This window comes from Arvicanthis niloticus, chromosome 14 (genome assembly GCF_011762505.2).
Source record: "Arvicanthis niloticus isolate mArvNil1 chromosome 14, mArvNil1.pat.X, whole genome shotgun sequence".
Lineage (NCBI taxonomy): Eukaryota > Metazoa > Chordata > Mammalia > Rodentia > Muridae > Arvicanthis > Arvicanthis niloticus.
The window spans coordinates 21,943,831-21,960,651 of NC_047671.1; the positions used below are offsets into that span (position 1 = coordinate 21,943,831).

The following is a 16,821-nucleotide window of genomic DNA, read 5'->3' on the forward strand; positions in this document are numbered from 1 at the left end:
TGCCAGGGACTTTATCATAGCAATACAAAAGTAACCCATGTATACATCATCCTAAGAGAGTCCATTTACCCTGAGTAGTCTCACTCAATGTTTTCAATTTTTTCCTCCCCTCATCCCCAGTACCACCTGCCTTTACGGATTTCTCATTCACGGGCATTCTATATACATGGATCACTTATTTGTGACCCTTTGGGTTTGGCTTCCATCACTTAGCTTGGTGTCTCTCAGGTCTGTCTCTTTCCTACCCATCCATTATTATTGCCTTTCTCTCCTGTTGCTGAATCCATTTCATTTCAAGGACATTGCACTTCTATCTCCTGGTGGGCACTTGGGTTGCTTCTGATTTTGGCTATTATGTTGCCGTGAACACTTGTTTGTATAGACGCATGTTTGTACTTCTCTTGGGCATATATCTAAGAGTGAATAGCTGGGAACTATAGACCAAGCCTGTTATGAACTGGTAGATTCTCAGATATCATTCCCGCCCTCCAACCCCCATACTGAAAATTAAACATCAGGTCTCATTCATGCTAGTCATTATAGTTTTGTTTTGAGCTAGGCTTTCATTAAGCTGATCAATCTGGCCTTAGGCTCATGCTCTAGGCCGGAAAAGGCCTTGAACTTGCTGTCTTCTTGTCTCTACCTCCTGAGTGGCTGGGATTTCAAGCTGGCACCACCACTAGGCTTGGCTTCTTAGGTCTCAGTGGCCCGCTCAGTTTCCTAAGGCCATAACAGAATTTCAGCATCACTAAGGAACTCTTCTTTAGATGGTTCTGAGAATTATGCATAGAGAGATGACTTTAAAGTAAGCATTGGAGTTCAGAGTGCAGAACGGCTGAGCGGCTTAGTGCAGTGACTCAGAGTCACCCAAGACATTAGTCAGATCTTTTCCTAGCAATTTAGATGAGGGGAGAAAAAAAAAAAAGAAAAGAAAAGAAAAGAAAGGAAACGACGTCAAGATTCTGGCGATCAGCCAGAGTAAGGTGCAGTGTGTGAGAATCTAGGGTGTGGCATGGACTTGTGAAGGAGTCAAGGGTCAGTGCCTCCAATCAGTGGCACACTTGACTATGGGGCTTTTGCTTTGTTAATTCAGTTACGATCCCGTGTCGTACATGAAGCTTCAGTATTCTCTGGACTGAGCATATGATGGTGGTCTCTAAGACTATATGGATTGGAAAGATCCTGTTTCCCAGTTGTCACAGATGTTGGAACGTGGGACAGTGCATTCCTCAGCATTTGTAGTGATGCTGGGCTGAACCACAACACTTGGCCGCCAGCCAGGTAAAAGAACAGCACATGAATCACATGCAACCCATCATCCTTGACAAGGCAAGGAAATGACTGTGTTATCAGCGCAGTATTTCCCATACTGGACTTTCTCCTGTGATTTCAGAGTATGTTCCTCCTGCTTGTAGAAAAAAAAAGGTGTGGATTGTAAATTAGTGTGCTGTGTTTGACAGCAGCTGCTTAACATGCCCAGTGCTTACCTTGTCTCTTTAAAAAAATAAAATAATTGTTTTTGTGTGTATGTGTATGCTGTGTATGTGTGGGTGCCTGCTGAGGCCGACAGAGGGCATTGGATCCCCTACATCTGTAGTTACAAGTGATTGTGAGCTGCCTGGGTTCTGGGAACTGCACTCCTGTCTTCTGGAAGAGCAGGAAGTTTTCCTAACCTCTGAGCCATCTTCCAGTCTCGACTTTTTGTCTCTTGATTGCGTCTCTTCCCTTTTGTGCTTGACTTAGTCTTGAGTTGTTTTATTCATCAAAGTTTTAAGAACAGTAGGCTGGTGAACATTTCTATGTGTCTCGATCTATCTCCCAGCTGGCCTGGGTGCAAACCTGGTCTACGTAAGCATGTATGCTCTCTGATGTTTGTGTAGTAATAGAACTATCTAGTAATACACTTTTCAGAGGATGTCCATGGCATCAGGAATATTTGACTCTGTTACATCCAAGACTGATGAAGACTACCTTCCCACAGTGATGCCCACCTGAGACATGGGTGCATGAATAGAAACAGGACTCATTCCCTGGAGAAGGTCAAAGCCTCATGAGTAGACAAACAGCACAGCACCACGGTCACATGCCACTGCCAATGTTATGCATATATGTGTTTGCTTTTATGAAGCAACAGTAATGGGAGATGGTGAGAGCTTACATTTTTTCTAGCATTTGCTTAGCAACTTAAAACACTCTAGATTCTCCATTCACTCAGTCCCAGAACCTGAGCATAGAAGTAAAACAAGATCATTCTTAGGGTACAAAGGTATTGAGCCAACATGATCCTCACATGTAAAGATAAATAAAATGGTACAGGGGGAGTTATGAAGGACTGGGTTCACAAGTCTCCAAGGTGGTGGCTTCCTGTGACTTAGCCAGGTTTGAGGGTAAGAAAGTTGGGCTTTATTCCTAACAGGCTGAAAGGGGAGTCTCTGTCTGAGGCCAGGAGCCTCATTCATGAGGCACTATTCAGGGCTCTCTGAGGTATTCAAGGACGGAAGTGAAGGAAATCTGAAATCTCTTCCTGTGGTCCCATCTGATACTGGGAAACTGATTCTGGGATGCCACAGTCTACCTCTTTGGGCCTCAGGGTATTAGTCACATACTAGCAAGAATGATACTTACCAAGAACTCAACTGTATATCGGGCACTATTCTGAGGCCTTTTGGTGTCTAACTTATTTGTCTTATCACAACTCCATGGAACTGGGTGCCATTGCTTTTTTTCACCCACTGAAATATTTTGCCCCAAATCTCACACAGCAGGTGGTGGCAGAGTTATTACATCATCTGATTGATTCTAGGTCTGCTCATGACCAAACTTGTATCACTTAAAAAAATTATTTTTTCATAGTCTACTTAAAGCTAAATCATTAGCTCCCGACTCCACCGACACACGAGTAAGGTTTCCATTTTTGTGGCTTAAGAAATTAAATTCCTCAAGTGACAAGTGTCAACACCATGTCTACAAGGACACTGACACAGGACAACAAAATACACACTGCACACCAACTTCCACTGCAAACATATGTGAATTTCCTTGTGTTCATGAGCTATGCTGGAGATCCCAGATGCTGGCAATTTCTGCTTTAGCATGTAGGTTAATAGAAGTTATGTAACACAGGCAGACCTCAGGCTCATGAGCTTCCTGCTTCAACTTTGTAATAAGCATAAGGATTACCACATGCTTAAAGAGTCAGGCCTTGGTCATGATTCTGAAAACAATTACTTTATTTTTTCTCATACAACAACAGCTTTATTGTAAGTTTGACCTTCACAGAGAAAGTTCCAGTGCACTTAGAACTAACTCATTAAACTATGACACTATAGAGTTGTGTTATTCCAAATCTTAGGAGGCATTTAAACAGGTAACTGATGTCATCATTGGTCATGATATTAATAGCAGTATAGTTTAAACTGGGCCCCAGGCTAGCATGTACCACTTGCTTCTGTATCTCGGGGACAAAGAGGGTCTTAACACAGAGATTGTTAATTTATGTTTTTTACTTTGCAAGGGAATCAGCCAATGTTGTTCTATTACTTGAGAACCATCACTGAAGGAACTCACACCATACTCATTTATGCCCAAAAGCTCCAGAGAAGATGGTTTAAGCCTCTTCACAAAGCAAACTGCCTGGAATCTATGGGTGAGATCCAACAGTGGCCTGTACTTGATCTCAGACAATATGAAAATATCATTTCCTTAGAATACAAATTCATCCTGTGGGATACAGGAAACAGCAGGAGAACAAAAGCCATTGCTGAGGATCTGTACCATAGTTATGGGGCAATTGTATGACCAGGAATATGTGGTCAACTCTCACTTCTGGGTCACAATCAATCTGCTTTCATTTTCACTATCAGCCAATCAGAACACTCTGAAGTCACTGCTCGTTCAAGTCTGGAAGGAACCACTCCAAAACAGCAGAAAAAGGGAGTAAGAACCTGCCTGAGACCAATGTAAGCTTCATTACGCTGAACCCCAAAATGAAGCAAGGATACAGTAGGAAACAGGCTTTATTTTATTTTAAATTAGATGCCTATGCATATATCTCTGTGCATGCCAGTGCAGGTGGCCAAAATGGTCAGCAGAGGGCACTAGATCCTCTAGAGCTGGAGTTACAGGTGGTTGTGAGCAGCCATGTGAGTGCTGGGAACTGAACTCAGGTCCTCTGAAACAGCAGTCAGTGCTCTTTAGACACTAAACTGTCTATCCAGTCTTACACAATTCAGTATTACAAAAATTAATTCAGGGAACTTTGCTTCAAAATTAAAATATAATAGTGAATATTTGGGTACATTATAATTCACGAATATGCCTTTAAGTCTGTGCAGAAAGGAAAAAAATGAAAAGAACTTAAAAGAGGACAAAGTGAGTGAAGCTTGTTCTGGTTCATTCATGAAACAATGGTACCTGGACACATCTTCAGTGAAACAATGTTACCAAACACAGCTCCTTCAGTGAAACAATGTCACCAAACACAGCTCCTTCAGTGAAACAATGTTACCAACACAGCTCCTTCAGTGAAACAATGTCACCAAACACAGCTCCTTCAGTGAAACAATGTTACCAAACACAGCTCCTTCAGTGAAACAATGTCACCAAACACAGCTCCTTCAGTGAAACAATGTTACCAAACACACCTCCTTTAGTGAAACAATGTTACTGAATATACCTTCAGCAAAACAATGTTGCCAAAACCACCTCCTTTAGAAAGTTAACTTCAGTAGTCAAAGCTACTTTTGCTTCCTGCTTTTAGGAAACCTCAGAGCTATAAGGCTGGCACAGCCAAGCCTGATCTGGGAAGCAACTTACTATTGTGCACAGTCGATCAGCTGGTACTCGTTGGATCTCTCAAAGCAGGCCTTCACTCCCTCATCATCCCACAGCTTCTTCACATGGTCAAAGAACTCCTAAGGTTGGAAAGAGTGACAAGAAAACACAGGTCAGGATATTTTACAAAGTAGGAAGAAAAAGAAATGGCAAGGCAGAAGTTGCGAGGAAGGCAGGAATTCTTTTGTCGTGGAAGCCCAAGCTTTACAGTGCCATGTGTATCCATGGTTCAGCATGATGCAAGGCAGGGTGACTTAGCTCTCACCAGTCATGCAAGCTCCAGAACCTCCTTACTATTCACAAAGCTCACCAGAAGGAAAACTGTTAGTCAAACATCAGTGGCAGTCATCAATCACAAGAGTAAGGTTCTTGGCATTCAGTACCTTTGAGAGCTAAACAACCACCCCAGCAATGGAGGATATGGATAGTCTTAGGTTTATGTTAACAGCTGTCTTTTGGTTTTTCAAGGTGAGGTGAGGTCAGAATGGAGGGCTGGAGAGATGGCTCAGGGATTGAGAGCACTTGCTGTTCTTGCAGAGGACCCCAGGTTTGACTCTCAGCATTCAAATGGTGATTCACAACCATTAGTTCTAGCCCAAGGGGATCCAAATACCCTCTCATGGTCTCCTTGGGCACAGGAAACACATGGTTCATATGAGGCAAAACACTCATACACATGAAGTAAAAAATATGCCAAGTAGATGAATTAAATCGGCTCATTAATGTAAAAAAGAAATCTATCATAGGGTCTCAGGTAGTCCAGGCTAGCCTCACATTTATGATCCTCCTGCTTCACCCTTCAGTATTATGCCTGTGCAGTGATGGACAGTTTACTATGAAGGTTTTATTTGTGTGTGTGTGTGTGTGTGTGTGTGTGTGTGTGTGTGTGTGTTTAAAGCAAACCATGAGTTCATTGTGAACTGTGAGTTTTGGTTCACCCAAGAGTCATCATAAGGTCACCATGCTCACCCAATATGGCAGCAGGGCCCTCTGAAAGAACGTTCCTTATACTAAAGTCATGTCATTAGCTCCGGGGTACTTGATTCCTCTCCAGGTAACAGACTTAATGTAAAACAGAATTGAATATAGAAACCATTGATACTATACTATATTTTTATAAAAGTCAACATAGTTTCTATTGTCAGCTTAAATGATGCCCAGGATGAGTCTAAATCTGGTTAATAAGTACAAAGAGCAGTGGACTTTTTTATCTCATTTCTTGAGTTGGGAAAGGCCAACATAAACTGAAGAGGAAAACAGTAATAGCTGCAGGCTTCTGTCTATCTCTGGGAAATCCTTTCAAGCCTTTCTGGCCCATGTCAGAGCCAAAAGAACTGTCCCCCAAAACCCCTATTAGCAGAGAAAGGTGGTGGTTACAGCAATTGTTTACAGTGTGACCCCACACAGGTCAGACCCTGAACTAACTAGGATAAGGCTAGGGGCCAGAGGGAGGAAGAGATTAGACTCTCAGGCAACCAAGCCATGGGAAGCTTGTCAGAGGGACTGGATCTAGGGCAAGTGCGGAGGCATTGTGTGCCTGCAGGACCCTCTGGCAGGTGGCAGGGGAGAAGTAGGTATCCAGATTGGAACTCATTGCTATTTAGTCACTGACAGTAGGACAGGTCCTTGCTGGATGGGACAGAAGAAGGACAGGGTCACAGGGTGCTTGCATCACTCAGAGCCAAAGCTCTGTAGACCCCCGTGGGATTCACTGGGCTCCTCCCTGCACCAACATCTATGTCCCAGTTCTCCAGCTCCATTAAAGATTCCATTCAGAAATGGAAGGCTGAGAAGAAATGTGATTGTGTGACATTTCTTAATCTTTTTTTTTTTTTTTTGTTTTGTTTTACTGAATGAGAAGCATCTTGATATCCATGTATGCTTAAGAAACTGAAATGCATGGCTACTTTGATTCTTTTCAATGGGCTGAGCTGTGTTGTCTAAGGTAGACATTGCACTACATGTAAAACTACTCTTCAAGACAATGCTCGAAAGTTTTGAAAGCATAATTTTTTTTCTCATGTAGATGTATGTGTACTTGTGTCTGCACATCTGGGTACTTCTGGTGGGGGCGTTCATGCATGCAACTGCATGCAGACAACTGAGGCTGACAGTGAAGGTCTTCCTTGATTTATCTCAAGCTTATTTATCGAGGTAGGGGTTTTCAAAGGAATCTAGAGCTCACTGAAATGGATACTCTAACTAGCTTTCTCCATCCTGGAACCCTGTCCTCTACCTTCTCATTGTCGTTTTGACAGCAGAGCTGCCATACCCATCTGCCATTTATGTGTGCTGCAGATCAGAAATCAGATCCTCACACTGGCCCAGCAGGTACTTTATACAGTGAGCCATCTCCCCAGGAACCATAATTTTAAGCAAACGTTAAAGTTAAAAAAGAAAAGGGTTAAGTACCTAACCACTTCCCATTGTTTTTATAACTATGTTTTTCCACAACCTGGTATTGATAGTCTATTGGAAAAATAGCTCGAAATTCTCAGACGATAACCAGATTTTGTTCCTGCTATCGGATTCTTCATAAGTCTTTTAAAAAAGGAAAACAAACAGATGACAAGAAACATAAAAATATAATTTCTATGCTAATGTACTCAAATCACTTCTGGGTTACACACACTTGGGACATATTTCCCATTTTGAAATGCAAATTGGAAGCATCTCTCTAATTTCTCGAGATGTGGCATGAGCAACTAACTGGTCCTTGCACTCTGTAGGGTGTGGCTGCTCAACTCTTACTGGAGGCAGCAGTCCCCAGCCAGCCTTGTTTCCAGGGGCTTGTTGAATTTGTCACTGGGCAGTGAGAAAATATTGAGCCTTATGTTCAGTGCATGATGTAATTTCAAAGATGACATGGAGAAAATGCCTCTAATGTTAGTGTCAGGAGCTCTCCTGCAGAATCAGTTTATTTGTTTTTAATCTTACAGTCCCCAACGTGAGGACAATGATGATTCTCCCTCCTCTTTTTGAGATAAGATCTCATGTGGCCTTAAATTTGCTATGTGGTGGGGGATGACTTTGAATTTGTGCTTCTCAGTCCTCTTGCCTCCAATCCTGAGTGCTGGCATTACAGGAGAGCACACCATGCCTGGTATATGTAGTACTGAGGAACAGAGTGCCAGGGGAAGCACTCTACCAACTGAGCGGCATCCTCCAGCCCCTTTCTAGGTGTAATGTGTAATAATGTTAATAATGTGTAAGAACTGTGTAAATAGTTGAGACACTGTATCCTTAGGAAGACAGGAAGAAAGTTTGTGCATGTTTAGAACCATTGCAGATTTCCTCCAAATATTTATGATTCTTAATTGGTTGGCATCTTAGGTAAAGAATCTACCAATATGGAGAGTCAACTGTAAGTCTAAAATTCTATTTAGGAACAGCTTTCAGAAACCATGCTAGGAAAAACCCCACTAACGCAACCACTTGAACCACTGAACGGTCTCAAACTCTTACCTTTCCTAGCATGACTACCAAAGACAGCATCAGAAATTACACAGTAAAAAGGGGGTCATACCCCACACTCAGTGGATGCCTTCATGCTCCAGGAAACATTCTGGGGGTCTTGGATACTAGGTCTTTTCTGTGTCTCAAATAATCCATAAAATGAGTCAGTTCTGGATTCCAGACGTAGACTGAGAGTCACAGATTGTACTTCCTTATCTTCACATCAACTTGACGGGAAAAGGGCCACGCCTGCCCTCAAATCGTCGTCTGAGTCCACCTAGCTTCTCTTGCTCTGGCCCACAGCAGCTCCTTGGATCCAGGAAAGTAGTGAAGGACAGCGTGTACACACCTGTTTTTGCCTGTAGGACTTAGACTACTAACTATTCTCAATATAATTTAAAAACAACTTTTGGGGCATATCTTATATGCCATAAACTTCAGCCTTCTACATCATTATGTCACCAACAACAGGCAGGAACATACACCATGTCAGAAAATACCATATTCCACCCTTCTTATGGGTCCAAGACCTACCACTACTCCAGGGCCAGATGACTGCTTACTCTGTCACTGTGGTTATTGACTTTTCTAAAAATATTATACACGTAAAATCATATACTCTTTTAGCTTCTCTCTCACTTAACACAATGGATTTTTAGATTAATTTACTATTAAATGCATATTACCAGTGTGTTTCAGTGGTTTTTATTTTTGCTTGTGATTGACTGAACCCAGACCTTACATACGCTAGGTAATTGATCTACCACTGAGATATAGTCTTCACCTTTTTAAATTGTTAAGTTTTAGCCCATTGTGTAAACACACTGAATTCTGTTCATTCACTTACAGTTGCTACATGTTTGGTTGTTTCTAGATGATGATTATCATTATTATTATTAACACGTGTGTGTTTGGGGGGGCACGAGCATACTATGGTGCTCTATGCAGAAGTCAGAGGACAACTTTGGGGGACTGGATCTCTTCCTCCACTGTGAGTTTTGGGGAGTCAACTCAGGTTATTGGGCTTGTGTGGCAAGTGCTTTTACCCACTGAGCCATCTTCTGGGCCATGTTTCCAGCTTTGAACAAATATAAAGAGTGCTGTGTTGTTTTTTATATGGCCTTTGGTTTTGCTGGATTACATAGTGAATGCGTGTGTAGCTGTTAAAAACTGCCAAATTGTTTTGTACAGTGCTTATACAACCTTGGGCAGGGGCAGGGGCAGGGGCAGGGGCAGGGGCAGGGGCAGGGGCAGGGGCAGGGGCAGGGGCAGGGGCAGGGGCAGGGGCAGGGGCAGGGGCAGGGGCAGGGGCAGGGGCAGGGGCAGGGGCAGGGGCAGGGGCAGGGGCAGGGGCAGGGGCAGGGGCAGGGGCAGGGGCAGGGGCAGGGGCAGGGGCAGGGGCAGGGGCAGGGGCAGGGGCAGGGGCAGGGGCAGGGGCAGGGGCAGGGGCAGGGGCAAAGTCTAGGACTTCCAGCTTCCCACATTTTTACTTACTTTATTAGTTTTTTCCTCTTCCTCCTCCCTCCCCAACCTTCTCCCGCCCTCCTTTTTTTTCTCCTCCTCTTCCTCCTTCTCTTCCTCCTCTTCCTCCCCTCCTCTCCCTCCCCTCCTTTTCTTCCCTCTCCTCCTCTTCCTCCTCCTCTTCCTCCTTCTCCTCTTCCTCCTTCTCCTCTTTCTCCTTCTCCTCTTCCTCCTTCTCCTCTTCCTTCTCATCCTTCCTTTATTTTCTGAAGCAGGGTTTCTCTGTGTAGATCAGGCTGGCTCAAATTCAGAGATCCACCTCCCTCTGCTTCCTGAGTACTGAGATCAAAGGCGTGGACCACTGGTGCCTGGCTCAGTTTTCTTAATTAAGTCCTCCTTGTGGTCTTAGCTTTCACTTTCTTAAGGACAAATAATGTGGAGGATCATTTTCTGTGTCATTTCCTCCTTCTTTCCCTCCCTTTCTCTTTCCTTCAGCCTCTGGCTGTCCTGGAATTTACTATGTAGCCCAAGCTGGACTTGAATTCATAATCCTCTTGTCTCTGTCTCCTAAGTGCTTGGATTACAGATGTGTGCTACCACATCTGGATTCTTGCACATCTTTTTAATCTTCTGATTAAGGATTATTTTAAAATTATTTTTTAAAAAAGTAAATGATTTAAAAAATGCTATCTGAAGTTAAACCCTTTCTTAGATACAGGTTTATTTATATCTTATTTTGAACTTCAGTTTTCTTAAGTATCTGTTGATGACCACAATTTTAAAATTTTAGTGATGTTCAGTTAATCAGTTTATTTTTTTTAGAGTTTATAGTTCTTTCTTTCTTTCTTTCTTTCTTTCTTTCTTTCTTTCTTTCTTTCTTTCCCCCTCCCTCTCTGTGTGTTCTATCAGAGAAATCTTTGGATAATTTAAGGTTAAATTTTCCCATGTTTTCTTATGAGTGTTATAATTTTAGTCCATACATTTGCATATTAACCCAATGAATTACTTTCGGCATGGTGTGAAGAAATAGCCAACGCTTGCTTTTCCCATGTGAATATCCACGATTTATAGCACATCTGGGGAAAAGACTGCTCTTTCTCAGTGGAATTACCATGACTCCTTTGTTGTAACTGACCAATATACCTGGATCTATTTCTGGAGCTTTGGTTCCAACCCATTGACCTGACACCTCTGTCATCTTTATGTCCACACCAGACTGTCTCGATCATTGTGGGTTTGTAGTAACCTTAGGATGAGTTTTCTTCTTTTTTTCCTTTTCAGTTCTGGAGTTGGATCCACAGTTTCTGTCATGCGAAGTCTAACACTAGCTTCACTTCCAGTTTGCAGATTATGAAGCTTTAAGTTCTCTGTTTTTTTTTTCCTGCTATAATATTTTTAGAACATTATTAAGATTATTCTAAGGTCTTCTGAGTTTCATGTAACACATCAGGATTGTCTTGTTTGTGTTTTTACTGATGTTACATAGAGTCTTTAGGTCACTAGTGGAAGAATAGCATCTTAGTCATGAATTCTCTTTGAACATCATATGCCAATTATAAACTCTTTCATACAGTTTTATAGATTCCGATGTTCACATAGTTTGCATCCTTTGTTAAATGTTTTCCTAAGTAAACTTTGTTGCTTATTTTGAATTCACTTATGTTTAACTTTAAAAAAAATTTCACTTTCTTGGTTAGACACCCCCCCCCATCATCTGAGGATAATATATATGTATGTATATATTATCCTGATATATAATATATTATATTTATAAATATTATATAATATATGTTTATCAAGTATATATTATATATTTATATATTGAGGCTATTGTAAATCCTCAGTGTGTTTACTATCTGCATATAGGAAGGCTGCTAATTTTTGTATTTTATTGTTATGCTGAATGTATTTACCAGCTGTAGGAGGTTTTGGGCAGAGTCCTTAGGATTTTATAATATATAGAATCATTTCATCTGCAAATAAGGACATTTTGACCTTTTCCTCTCCTGTTTATATCCTCTTTATTATATTATATCCTTCATTTGTCTTATTTCTGTAGCTAATATTTCAAGTTTTTGTTTTGTTTTTTCTTGGTCTCACTGGGTAGCCCTGGCAATCACTATGTAGATTAGGCTGTCTTTGAACTCACAGAGATCTGCCTGCCTCTGCCTCTGCACCCCCAAATGCTGGGATTGAAAGCATGTGCCTCTGTGTGGCTAGCCTATGATTTCAGATATTATATTGAATAGGAGTGAGGAGAGTTGGTGTCCTTACCCCGTAGATTCCAGCAGAAATTGTCTGCATTTCCCCCTTGCATTTAGCAAGGTATTGGCTATGGGATTGCCATACATTGCCTTTATTATGCTGAGATATGGCCTCTGTGTTCCTAGATTGCTTAGATTTTTATTAAGAAGGGATGTTGGATTCTTGTCAAGAGGCCTTTTCTACATTCAATGAGATGGCTGTATGGTTTATTGTTTTTTTTTAATGTTGAACCATCTCTGCATCTCTGAGACGTAGCCAAGGTGGTCATGGTGGATGATCTTAGATTCTGTTTGCAAGTATTTTACTGAGAATTATTTTTTTTGTTCATTTTATCAGAGTTATTGCCCTATAATTATCTTTTTGTGTTGGTTTTCTGTCTGGTTTTAGTGTCAGGGTAGTACTGGCTTTATAAAAAGAACTTAAAATATTCCTTCATTTTTTCTATTTTATAAAGTATTTTGAGAATTATTGGCATTAGTTCTTTGTTGGGAGCCAACTTTTAGCAGAAAGCGGCTATCAGCTTTGCAGCCATCTTGAGCCATATACCCTGACATGAGATTTGGATTACAATAGCCTACAACAGCTGAGCACACTCCGATAATCTTGGTTTAGATACCTTGAGATTAAAGGTGTGTGAGATTAAAGGTGTGTGAGATTAAAGGTGTGTGAGATTAAAGGTGTGTGACTTAAGAGTATGACTTAGAAGTATAGAGATCAGAGTTAGAGACAAGACCTAAGGGCATGATTAAAGGTGTAACTTAGAGGCTTGGCTTAGAAGTAAGACATATAAAAGGCAGAGGCAGACATTAGGGAGACTATAGAGGGAGAATCAGACAGGAGACACTTAGAGAAAGAGAGACTGAAGAATAAATGGGATTGAATCACACCCTGTCTGGTCTCCATTCTTTGAGTCTGCCCTCACCCTCGCTCTTGCTGAACCCTGACCCGCAGACCGGAGCAGCAGCTTGGGCCGGGATACAGTGGCCGCCCAAACGTGGGTTGGCCCGGGCCTCAACATTTTGCCTGGGCTGCAACATTTATTTTGGCTGCCCCAACGTGGGGCTAGTGTGGACCCCAACATTATTTTGGCGCCCGAACAGGGACTCGAGCTTGGGCCTCAACATTATTTTGGCACCCAACGTGGGGCTAGTGTGGACCCCAACAGTTCTTAGATGGTTTGGTAGAATTCTTCACTGAATATATCTGATTTGTTTCAGTTGGAGTATTTTTTAGGTACCATTTCTCTCTCATTGGACATTATGAGTCTATTTAAATTATTTATTTCATCTTGATTTAGTTTTGGTAGACCATATATATCTCAAAATTTATCCATTTCTTTTATAGTTTCCAGCTTGGTATGATACATATTTTAAAACTATGTCCTTATCATTCTCAGAATTCCCCTAGAATCTGTTGGGTTCTCTATCTCTGAAACCTTGTCAAATATTTTATTTTTTAACATTCTGAGTAGCATACAAACTGGTATCTATTTTAGTTTTATCTATTACAAACTTACTATTTTTACCTATTAGTTTATAAGGTTATAACTGGGACAGAATTGGAATTTTATATAGATTAAAAAACCAGGGTGACTGAGCCATGGGACCTCTACAACCACTATGTTAACCTTCATGGTTTTGGTGCTTTTATATTTCATGTGTTTGTGTGTGTGTGTGTGTGTGTGTGTGATCGAGTGCGTATATACATGAAGGACAGAAATTATAATTATTTTTAAAGATATATAAAATTCCAGCTCTTATTTCCAAATCCTATCTCACCTAACAACTGTGTTAAGCACAGAGGTTTAATAATCAGATTTGTGGCCCATAGTGGAGAGTTAATTAAATATACCTATTGGTGATGGGAATATAAATTTCCCTAATTACCCTCCCCCCCCCAAATAGTTTTTATGCTTTTGAGAACTTTCACAGTGCTCCTACCCCTAAACCTAAGAGACTCTATAAACCCCAGCTCTCTGAGAAAATCACAAGTGTGGCATGCCTTCAGCAGAGAAACTTATTTGTGTGGGATCAGAAATAAAATAATTAAATATTTTCACTGGGAAAAAGAGACTCCAAGAATCACGACTTTAAGCCTTTGCTCTCAGACAATGCGCTGTTACTTGACAAGAATTCTCCTTAGGAAAAATAAATCCAGCTCGAATTATGTAATTATTCTTGTCCTTGGCCTTCTGAGTCACTCAAGGTTTTCTGTCTGTTGGGGCAGCACAGAGGCAGGAGATCCCTTCTCTGAAGAATCAAGCTGAATTTAAAGCAAATTTAAAGCAGGTAGGTGTGCTGCTTTCTAACGGACAAGGATGCTACCATCTTGATACACATTTCTATGGGAAAGCTGCAGTGTAAGACATGCTGAGAGTTCTAATAAGGCCTGTCAGATAATAACCATGGTGACTGTACTTGGAGTTTAGCATCTGAATTCTTGTGCTCAAACTCAGATGAGTGGATTCTTAGCTCTCATTGTTGAAACTAAGTTCCCTCAACTGTCCCAGGGAAGAGCTCAGTGGATACAGTATTTCTGGGCTAAGGATGGCACCATAGCCAGGACTGAATGGTACATAGCTCAAAGGTCAAGGCCTGGAGTTCTTGAGAATGTGGGATGAGAGGCAGGAATAAATATGGGAGTCTGATGACCAACCTCTGGAAGGCTGGAGAGGGCAGGGCTGGTCAAGAGGTTGGTCATCAGACTCGCCTACTTATTCACCCTTTGCCTCTCCTTTCTACCTGATTCCCTTAGTAATTATTTATCAGAGTTCTGGAATGGGATAACCTGGGGTGGCATGGTAGGCAAACAAGTAAGTTTGCTTGACAAAGAAGCTGGCATTTCTTGAAATAATAATGAAGGCCACCAGAGAAACTCCTGGGTGTTGATTCAGTGGTTGCTTCTTGGTCCTCTCTTATCTGACTCACTAGCACTCACCACCACTGATCACTCCCACTCCACAGAGCACTGTCTCCTTGGGTTTTAAGGATGTTGCCATCACCCTTGGTTGGTGTCTTTTGCTGAGTTCCTCTGTTCCAAAGTCTCTAAAACCTGAACGTTCTCAGGGCTCATTCTGCTGTCCGAGCTTAATTACTTCCTTTATAATGTTTTCCGTCCTGTGTCTTAAATTCTATGGATATTCTATTAAATATAGATTTTTTTCTCTCCATCTTAGACTTTTTCATTATTCTGGATAACCAATTGGCCTCGCTGCTTGCATTCTAATGAGAGCTCAGTAAGTCCAAAGTGATCTTCTTAGTTTTCTTTCCCAACCTGTTATATCTGAGCTATTTTTCTTCAGTGATACAGCCAGTGGTAAGTTGCCCATGCTCCAATAAACACCAGCACATTGACTAAACTCAGTGGGTCATAAAAATAAAAGATGTAAGAGTCAGAGGGGATTGGTTGGGAAGAATGTTCAGAGGAAGTGGAGGGGGATATGAGAGGTAATGCATAAATACAACATGTATCCCAGGTCAAAGGATAAACTTAAAACGTTAAAAAAAGAAAAAAATAGGTGTTCTAACTACAGTCAGAAGTTCCTATAGCTCTCCATGGATCTTTCCCCTTCTGACATGTCTGCCATGCTCAACTCATTTTCTGCTTTGTTTACACAACATGAGAAACATTGTGGCTAAAGTGCCTGGAATTAATTCATGAACTCTTAATGGGAATGGATGGAACCTTAACAGTCCTGCTGAGCAAATTCTGACCTCTGCCTCTAACACTCAGGTAGAGAGAGAAAGGATAGGATCAGAAGGAAGCCAGTGTCTAAGGAGCACTTGGTGAGGAGAACTCCAAAAGAGATGGTCTCTCAAAGTCATGTGGGTCGGGTTCCTGGTGGAATTGTCAGAGCCGAGTCTAGGAGAGATTACGGTGGAAGGAGAGTTTGACTTAGAGTTGAAGGTGAAGACTGGGTACATTTGGGGTAAGGTCTATGGAGGCAGAGGATTCGACTTATAATGCTGAATGAATACACCAGGAAGAGAAAGAGAGAAAAATTAATCAAAACAGTGGGGCATTCCAGAACACCTGGATATGGATGAAGAGGAGCGTTAAAAGAAGAAACAAACATGTAGATTGAAATGAATGTGCTATTAAAAGGTGGAGCCACATTGGTGGCTACTGTGGCCACTCTCTGGAAGAGCACATCTCTTCTGTTCCTTCTTCCCCTCCCCTACCCCTGCTTCCTGGCTGCTGTGGTGTGAACAGCTTTGTTTTGCTGTACCTCCCTGTCACCAAGATGTTCCACCTTGCTGCAGGTCTTGTTCTAGTTATGCTTTGTCAATTTGACACAAGCCAGGGTCATCTGGGGAGAGGGAACCTCTACTGAAAACTGGCCTCCATCAGGTTAGCCTGTGGACAAGTCTGTGGGGCCATTTTCTTGATTATGATAAATGTGGGAGGACCCAGCCAACTGGGGCAGTGCTGCCCCTGGACAGGTAGCTCCAGGTTGTGTAAGTAAGCAAGCTGTCTTAGTCAGGGTTTCCATTCCTGCACAAAACATCATGACCCAGAAGAAAGTTGGGGAGGAAAGGGTTTATTCAGCCTACACTTCCACATTGCTGTTTATCACCAAAGGAAGTCAGGACTGGAACTCAAACAGGTCAAGAAGCAGGAGCTGATGCAGAGACCATGAAGGGATGCTGCTTACTGGCTTGCTTCCCCTGGCTTGCTCAGCTTGCTTGGTTCTTATAGAACCCAGGACTACCAGCCCAGGGATGGCACCAACCACAATGGTCTGGGCTCTCCCACCTTGATCACTAATTGAGAGAATGCCTTATAGCTGGATCTCATGGAGGCATT

At 41.9% G+C, this 16,821-nt stretch overlaps 1 protein-coding gene across 2 annotated transcripts in view; it reads right to left on the reverse strand.

The window, feature by feature from the left end:
- Nucleotides 1-16,821, reverse strand: part of Gnal (G protein subunit alpha L) — a 135,388-nt gene that overhangs the window by 34,533 nt on the left and 84,034 nt on the right. For both annotated transcript variants that reach the window (XM_034518570.2, XM_034518572.2), the window contains exon 5: nt 4,816-4,913. In XM_034518570.2, the coding sequence (XP_034374461.1) occupies nt 4,816-4,913 (98 nt within the window). The remainder of the gene's footprint in view (nt 1-4,815; nt 4,914-16,821) is intronic.